This window comes from Pristiophorus japonicus, chromosome 3 (assembly GCF_044704955.1).
Source record: "Pristiophorus japonicus isolate sPriJap1 chromosome 3, sPriJap1.hap1, whole genome shotgun sequence".
Lineage (NCBI taxonomy): Eukaryota > Metazoa > Chordata > Chondrichthyes > Pristiophoridae > Pristiophorus > Pristiophorus japonicus.
The window spans coordinates 134,151,243-134,160,456 of NC_091979.1; the positions used below are offsets into that span (position 1 = coordinate 134,151,243).

The window sequence follows — 9,214 nt, forward strand, 5'->3', positions numbered from 1 at the left end:
GCATAAATGCATAACACTACCAGCTAAAACACAATGGGGTAGAGTTTCTGCTTTGGGCGCAATCGACAGTCTGGGTGCAAATTGCGGTTGAAATTGTGCTAGTTTCCAGAAGTGAAGTTGTGGTTCAAGATTCCACCCAACTCATTTGCATAATTGAAAATGTTAAATCTTCCATGAACCAGCGCAATCGTGCAGCGTTTTAGAATGTAATTTTTTCCCCCCTTGCATTAAAAAATATTAATTAATGTTTTTAAGAGTGGTAACCTAGTTCAGTTTAATTAATATAGCTGAAAATGGCTTTGTCACAAAATTTTTGGGGGCATCCGAAACGGAGGACGCTCCATAGACCCTCACGGTTGACAGTGTCAAAGGCCTTTGTAAGATCGAAAAAGACCATGTATAAGGGCTGGCGCTGCTCCCTGCATTTTTCCTGCAGCTGTCGCACTGCAAAGATCATGTCCGTTGTGCCCTGAAGGGGACGAGCCAAAGAAGGACAGCGGAAACGTTATAAGGACACCCTCAAAGCCTCCCTGGTAAAGTGCGACACCTGGGAGACCCTGGCCGAAGACCGCCCGAGGTGGAGAAAGTGCATCCCGGAGGGCGTTGAGCTCGTCGAGTCTCAACGCAAAGAGCGTGAAGAGGTCAAGCGCAGACAGCGGAAGGAGCGCGCGGCAAACCAGCCCCACCCACCCCTTCCCTCGACGAATGTCTGTCCCACCTGTAACAGGGTCTGTGGCTCTTGTATTGGACTGTTCAGCCACCAAAGAACTCACTTCAGGAGTGGAAGCAAGTCTTCCTCGATTCCGAGGGACTGCCTATGATGATGATGATGATGATGTCACAAAAATAAGCATTTTTTATAATCCATCACCTGTGAGTAACCTGATTTAAAGTCACTGATGATGACTTAAAACAACTATACTGAGCCATTTATTAGTTTCATTGGTGTACACTAGTCAGTTTCTTAGTAAATTAAATATTTTTTAATATTTAAAAACTTTTAAAAAGTATCTACTAGTGCCTGTATACCAAAAATAATACATTAATGTGAAGCGCTTTCATGAACGGTCGCAATGGGCGCAATCAGCCGAAATTTCACCATGTTCATGATTTCAATCTAGGGCAAGGCCAGTTTTGTGGGCGGGTCTGGCTTATAGCCCGGGTTTTTTAAACCAGCGCTAAACGTCATGGAAATTTGATTTACGCTTGATATAACTTGCATTTAAAATTCTGTGATCTTTTGCAGCTCCTCTTGTTTAAAATATGCTGGCATTACACATCTTGACTCCTGGATGGTGCTGCAACAATATATGTCCTTACAGTATAGTTCTGTTCCCAAATTGTTTACTCTTATTGCACACTAACCTCTGGGGAAAAAATACAAACAGTTGGAAACAATCAATGTGAACTACCAAACTCTTTATGCTTCCTGCGTAATGCCACGGAAAACTTTCTGCTACAAAAGTCTTGCAGTGAGTTTTAACCCCAGTGCATTCAGCAATGAATAATCCTGCAAACCACCAGTGAATTGCAACCACCCCTCCTGTGGTCCTCCTGGAAGCTCCTCCTTGGCTGAGGTTACTCTCATTCAACTCATTATGCACTCCTATTTAATAGAGCTCTCAGCAAACAAACACCTCTAGTTTTGGTAGCTACATATGAATGTTGTAATGCTCCAAATGTGTAATTTTTGGGGAGAAAGGTAGTGTGATACTTGATAAGAGTACCTGAATACCTAAACCAGTAGCTCCCCACCGCCGCCGCCCCATTCACCCTTTAACAATCAGCACCTCCTCCCCAATAAGTAGAAAATGTAATCCAAATCGCAATAAACCCCAGCATCCCCCTTCTTGAGCAGAAAATGAGGCCATGCAGTAAAGATGCTCAACTCACAACCTCCTTCCACCTCAATTGAACAGCAAATCTGGATCTGTACTAGCAATCCCGAGACTACCCCTAATATATAGGCTGAAAGTAAGGTAATGGCAAAAACATGATTTTTCCCCATGTTTCAGAGAAGTGAGATTGAGCTATGAGATTGGAATTTGTTTTGACTAGTACTTTGTACATTCACTTTCCATCTGCAAATCAAAAAAAGTTAATGATTAATATCTGTCCTCGTCTTAGGAAGTGCTTCTCAGTCTACATTCTAAAAGATTGAAGAAATGCACATGTGAAAGACATTGGGGTAGAAATTCCGACGTCCCGGGCCTGTACGAAGTTTCTACAGACCTGGGAAGGTATCGGAAAAGCCAATTTTCAGCGCGCAATCGGGAACGAGGATGACATATCGGGAGCGAGGACATTTCTTGGGCAAAATTGCGGGATTTATGACCATCTTGCCCAACAAATGTCCTCAAAAATCTTGCGCCTGAAAAAGCAGGCACATAGCCTACTTTTACAGGTGCAAGTGTTTTAAAACATACAAAAACACGATAAAATTAAATTATAAACACATTGTTTATTGTTAAAAACCTCCCTACTACGCTAAGTTTATTTTTAACCATAATTAAAAAAACTTTTTTAAAAATCGGGAAAATATTTTATTATTATAAGACATAATAACTTTAATTTCAATTAATTTTAAATATGTGTGGTCTGCTTATATTTTTTATTATTTTGTGTGTTTGGTTTTGTTCCCATTAATAGCACTGAGAACTCGTAGATACGCGCGTCTTAGTGCTATTAATGGGAACCTGTGAAATACTTACCTGCTTGGCTGAGTAGTCACACGTAACTGCATCTTCTGCATGGGACGGGAGCACGCTTCGCAGCGTGGGAAGAGAAGGCCTCCCCACCGGAATCCAGGACGCCTCCTAGACCACCAGGTACTTTCGTAAAAAATCTCCAGCGAGGAGGCAATTGCCCGTGGGAAGACCCCCAGAGGAATTTCTGGGCCAGTATATCCAGTCATGATCACAAGGAGGTCCTATTTCTACAACCCTTGGTTCAGCGGTAGCACTTTCACCCGAGTCAGATGGTCATGGAAACAAGCCCCATTCCAGAGACTTAAGCACATAATTCAGGCTAATACAACAGTGCAACTGAGAGATTGCTGCACTGTCAAAGGTGCTGTCAATCAGATGAGATAATGGACCGAAGCTATCAACACTCACTGTTATTAAGAAGTAAACTGGACAGCAACTTCAGCACGTGTACAGTTAAACGTGGAAATCAAGAAGTTGCTGTCTGATTTGCCTGGCTCCTCCACAAGCTTCGCTACACCTGCACCTCACTGAGAGATTCGACATTCAAACACATGAAGGGAGTAAAGTTGTGGTACTAACCCACTAGATACCCACTAAACATGTCAGAAAAAGTTAGGGTTGTCCATTCAAGTTGAAGTCAATTTTTAATAGTGTGTCAGACTTAATTACTACCAAACAACCCCTCTAGCACTGAAAATTAACTTTTATTAGTAGTATTAGGCAGTCCCTTGTATTGAGGATGACCCGCTTCCACACAAAAAAGGGATAAGTTCACAGGTGTTTCAATGAGGAACCTGACATTCTAGGTCCCGAACTACATATTGAAGGGTGGAAGATGCCTGTGCGTGGATTCTTTTAAAATGGGGTGGCCGTTGCACACTAGCCACCACACGGGCTTAACAGAGCTAGGTCTTGATCCAGTGGCAAGGGTTAACCAAGGCGACTGGAGACCAAGTCCAAGATGCATTACTAATATTCTCAAAGGATATTTGCTTAAAATTGAGATCAGCTCAGCTGGAAATCTTTGAATCAATCACTGAATTTCAGTGATCAAATTTTAAAATGACCGATAAAGAAGTTGATGGTTCTTGAGTAAGGAAAATGTAGCACTCCTTTAGAAATTAACAAGAATCCCCACGTGCAAGAATGCAGATGTATGCCACACTACTTGGAACTTTTATAAGCGTGGAGTCTCATTCATTCCTATTTTAATTATCGTTGAAACTTTAAACAAAATTAAGTAAAAAATAAATTAATTTTATCTTTCTGTCTCTTATCTTTCTCTCTTAACCGCAGCAAACAGGAAATTAGGAATGTGTGCAATAAAGGTATAGTAGTTATCATGGTTGATTTTAATCTACATATAGATTGGGCTAACCAAACTGGTATCAATACGGTGAAGGAGGATTTCCTGGAGTGTATTAGGGATGGTTTTCTAGAACAATATGTCGAAGAACCAACGAGAGAGCTGGCCATCCTAGACTGGGTGTTGTGTAATGAGAGAGGATTAATTAGCAATCTTGTTGTGCGAGGCCCCTTGGGGAAGAGTGACCATAATATGGTAGAATTCTTCAAAAGGGGGACAATCCGACTGCGGCAACTACAGGGGACTCTCTCTGCTATCAGCCACTGGGAAAGTTGTCGCTCGAGTTCTCCTCAATCGTCTTCTCCTTGTGGCCGAGGAGCTCCTCCCGGAATCACAATGCGGATTCCGTCCCTACGGGACACAACAGACATGATCTCTGCAGCGCGCCAGTTGCAGGAAAAATGCAGGGAGCAGCGCCAGTCCTTATAGATGGTCTTTTTTGATCTTACAAAGGCCTTTGACACTGTCAACCGTGAGGGTCTATGGAGCGTCCTCCTCCGTTTCGGATGCGCCCAAAAGTTTGTCAACATCCTTCGCCAGCTTCACGAAGACATGCAGGCCGTGATCCTTACTAACGGATCCATTACAGACCCAATCCACGTCCGGACCGGGGTCAAACAGGGCTGCGTCATCGTTCCAACCCTCTCCTCAATCTTCCTCGCCGCCATGCTCCACCTCACAATCAACAAGCTCCCCGCTAGAGTGGAACTAAACTACAGAACCAGTGGGAAGCTGATTAACCTACGCCGCCTCCAGGCCAGGTCCAAGATCACCCCAACCTCTGTCATTGAGCTGCAGTATGCGGACAACGCCTGCGTCTGTGCACTTTCAGAGGCTGAACTCGAGGATATAGTCGATGTATTCACTGAGGCATATGAAAGCATGGGCCTTACGCTTAACATCCATAAGACAAAGGTCCTTCACCAGCCTGTCACCGCCGCACAGCATTGCCCTCCAATCATCAAGATTCACGGCGCGGCCCTGGACAACGTGGACCATTTCCCACATCTCAGGAGCCTCTTATCAACAAAGGCAGACATTGATGCGGAGATTCAACATCGCCTCCAGTGCGCCAGCGCAGCCTTCGGCCACCTGCGGAAAAGAGTGTTTGAAGACCGGGCCCTCAAATCTACGACCAAACTCATGGTCTACAGGGCTGTAGTAATACCCACCCTCCTGTACGGGTCTGAGGCATGGACGATGTACAGAAGGCACCGCAAGTCGCTGGAGATATATCACCAACGATGTCTCCGCAAGATCCTGCAAATCTCCTGGGAGGACAGGCGCACCAACATCAGTGTCCTCAACCAGGCTAACAGCCCCAGTATTGAAGCACTGACCACACTCGATCAGCCTCGCTGGGCAGACCACATAGTACGCATGCCAGATACGAGACTCCCCAAGCAAATGCTTTATGCGGAGCTCCTTCACGTTAAACGAGCCAAAGGAGGACAGCGGAAACGTTATAAGGACACCCTCAAAGCCTCCCTGGTAAAGTGCGACATCACCACTGACACCTGGGAGACCCTGGCCGCAGACTGCCCGAGGTGGAGAAAGTCCTTCCGGGCGGGCGTTGAGCTCTTTGAGTCTCAACGCAAGGAGCATGAAGAGGCCAGGCGCAGGCAGCGGAAGGGGCACGCGGCAAACCAGCCTTACCGACCCCTTCCCCCGACGAATGTCTGTCCCACCTGTAACAGGGTCTGTGGCTCCGTATCGGACTGTTCAGCCATCAAAGAACTCACTTAGGGAGTGGAAGCAAGTCCTCCTCAATTCCGAGGGACTGCCTATGATGAGAATTCTTCATTAAGGTGGGGAGTGACACAGTTAATTCAGACATTAGAGTGCTGAACTTAAAGAAAGGTAACTTCGATGGTATGAGACATGAATTGGCTAGGATAGACTGGCGAATGATACTCAAAGGGTTGATGGTGGATAGGCAATGGCAGACATTTAAAGATCACATGGATGAACTTCAACCCTGTCTGGCGTAAAAATAAAACAGGGAAGGTGGCTAACAAGGGAAATTTGGGATCGTGTTAAATCCAAGGAAGAGGCATATAAATTGGCTAGAAAAAGCAGCAAACCTGAGGACTGGGAGAAATTTAGAATTCAGCAGAGGAGGACAAAGGGTTTAATTAGGAGGGGGAAAATAGAGTATGAGAGTAAGTTTGCAGGGAACATAAAAACTGACTGCAAAAGCTTCTATAGATATGTAAAGAGAAAAAGATTAGTGAAGACAAATGTAGGTCCCTTGCAGCCAGAATTAGGTGAATTTATAATGGGGAACAACGAAATGGCAGACCAATTGAACAAATACTTTGATTCTGTCTTCACTAAGGAAGACACAAATAACCTTCCGAAATACTAGGGGACCGAGGATCTAGCGAGAAGGAGGAACTGAAGGAAATCCTTAATAGTCAGGAAATTGATGGGATTGAAGGCCGATAAATCCCCAGGGCCTGATAGTCTGCATCCCAGAGTACTGAAGGAAGTGGCCCTAGAAATAGTGGATGCATTGGTGCTCATTTTCCAACATTCTATAGACTCTGGATCAGTTCCTATGGATTGGAGGGTAGCTAATGTAACCCCACTTGGACAGGTTAGGTGAGTGGGCAAATGCATGGCAGATGCAGTATAATGTGGATAAGTGTGAGGTTATCCACTTTGGTGGCAAAAACAGGAAGGCAGAATATTATCTGAATGGTGACAGATTAGGAAATGGGGAGGTGCAACGAGACCTGGGTATCATGGTACATCAGTCATTGAAAGTTGGCATGCAGGTACAGCAGGCGGTGAGGAAGGCAAGTGGTATGTTGGCCTTCATAGCGAGAGGATTTGAGTATCAGAGCAGGGAGGTCTTACTGCAGTTGTACAGGGCCTTGATGAGGCCACACCTGGAGTATTGTGTACAGTTTTGGTCTCCTAATCTGAGGAAGGACATTCTTGCTATTGAGGGAGTGCAGCAAAGATTCACCAGACTGATTCCCAGGATGGCAGGACTGACATATGAAGAAAGACTGGATCGATTAGGCTTATATTCACTGGAATTTAGAAGAATGAAAGGGGACCTCATAAAAACATTTAAAATTCTGATGGGATTGGACAGGTTAGATGCAGGAAGAGTGTTCCCAATGTTGGGGAAGTCCAGAACCAGGGGTCACAGTCTAAGGATAAGGGGTAAGCCATTTAGGACCGAGATGAGGAGAAACTTCTTCACTCAGAGAATTGTGAACCTGTGGAATTCTCTACCACAGAAAGTTGTTGAGCCCAGTTCGTTAGATATATTCAAAAGGGAGTTATATGTGGCCCTTACGGCTAAAGGGATCAATGGGTATGAAGAGAAAGCAGGAGTGGGTACTGAAGTTGCAAACATGATCAGCCATGATCTTATTGAATGGTGGTGCAGGCTCGAAGGGCCGAATGGCCTACTCCTGCACCTATTTTCTATGTTTCTATTCTTTCCCTCTCTTTATTTTGTTTTCTGTACATGATTTTACACTGAATTGAACATTCTAACATACATGGGTTTGGGGCTGTGGTGCTTTCAGCCTGAGCCAGGGGAGGATCGCAGGGTGCAGACTGAGAGAAACTCGCCGTCAGGCTGTCGGCAGGAAGCTCACCTGAGGGGGAGAAGCGGCTCTCCCGATATGAAAGGCAGCTCCTCGCCTCCGCCAAACTGCGGGTAGATTTCGCGGAGAGAGGCTGGGAAATAACCTGGACCGAAATCACCACAGCGGAGCCTCAGCCAGCAAACCCGCCGTGTTACCATGGAGACCGATCGCCGAGCGCCGCGTCCCATCGGGCAGTGCGGCCCGGGTTAGAGGTCAGGGGTGACGGACAGGCTCAGCGCGGCCCGGGAGGAGGCGGTCCGTTTGTTGCGATGGATGCGGTGTGGGGCTAACAGCAAGGGCAGGGCCTGCGGCTTCCAGCTGCACCGCCGCCTGGTTTCATAGAATAGAATCATATAATGGTTCCAGCACAGCCCTTTCCCCGTAGCCCTGCAATTTTTCTCTGTGGTTTGACCCAGTTTCTGCCAGTGGGTGGCCCACAGGACTCCTGCACTGAGCCCGCAGCAGTTTTCAGCTCATCAAAGTCGCCCTGACCAAACTTTGCCTTTAATGGCAGCGACAGTAAAACTCCACATGTGCCCAGACCAACAACAGCTTGTATTTATATAACGCCTTTTAACATAGTGAACATCCCAGGGCGCTTCACAGGAATATTATCAGATTTTAAAAATTGACACCGAGCCGCATAAGTAGAAATGAGCGCAGGTGACCAAAAGCTTGGTCAAAGAGGTATGTTTTAAGGAGTGTCTTGAAGTAAGAAAGAGGTAGAGAGGCAGAGAGGTTTAGACATGGAGTTCCAGAGCTTGGAGCCTGGTTCAGGCCAACTGTGACAAACGCTACTTGCAGCAAAACATTTACTGCGCATTCATGGCAGGGCTTTTGGCAGGTATCAGTGGGGCAACACAAACTCCAACAGTGTTTCTGTTAAGTTCTGGGAGCCCAACATCCATATACTTACATCCAAACATTTTAACGATAATTGACTGTTGTTTATTAACTAGGGCTGGTTCGTGGGTTGTTTGGAATGTTGCACACTTTTTTCCCCCTCAGTCTCTCAAAACAACGAAAACCTTTAATTTGAAAAAGTATTAACTAACAATCACATCCAGTTCTGACGAAAGGTCATCGATCTCAAATGTTGGCTAGAATTTTGACGGTGCTAAGTGTTATGTTTAGAATAACTCCACAAGACTTGAGTACTGTAATCTTAAACTGATGTGACTTTAGTCTATTTAATAAAACTCCAGAGTGCCAAAGCAGCATGACAGACAACCTTTTATACGCGCTTGCATGAGGTGTGCAGGTGACCCTTGGGCCTCCAACAGTTGCGCCCTCTAGTGGCAAGTCTTACAGTTATAATGTTTACATACATAACATCACTTCCCCCCCCCCCCCAAAAAGTATTTGATGCAAGTTTAGGCAGTCCGGGGCCCTTCGCTCCCTGGTTGAACACCTGAGTTCGAACCCTGGCATAGGTGAGTTGGTCAGGCCATTGCTGCACTGCAGCGCGGCTGGTCTGACCGGACTGTTGGGCATGGTGGGTTCGTCCTCTTGATTGATGGCGAGGTCGA

The 9,214-nt window shown here is 45.7% G+C and overlaps 1 protein-coding gene across 3 annotated transcripts in view; it reads right to left on the reverse strand.

The window, feature by feature from the left end:
• The window catches only part of zswim2 (zinc finger, SWIM-type containing 2), a 68,057-nt gene extending 60,191 nt beyond the window's left edge, over window positions 1–7,866 (reverse strand). Inside the window, exon 1 of one of the 3 annotated variants that reach the window (XM_070874810.1) lies at window positions 7,695–7,866. In XM_070874810.1, coding sequence (XP_070730911.1) covers window positions 7,695–7,843 — 149 coding nt within the window. In that variant the 5' untranslated portion in view covers window positions 7,844–7,866. The remainder of the gene's footprint in view (window positions 1–7,694) is intronic. The other 2 variants (XM_070874811.1, XM_070874812.1) reach the window with 2 other exon arrangements.
• Between the last annotated feature and the right edge of the window lie 1,348 nt (window positions 7,867–9,214).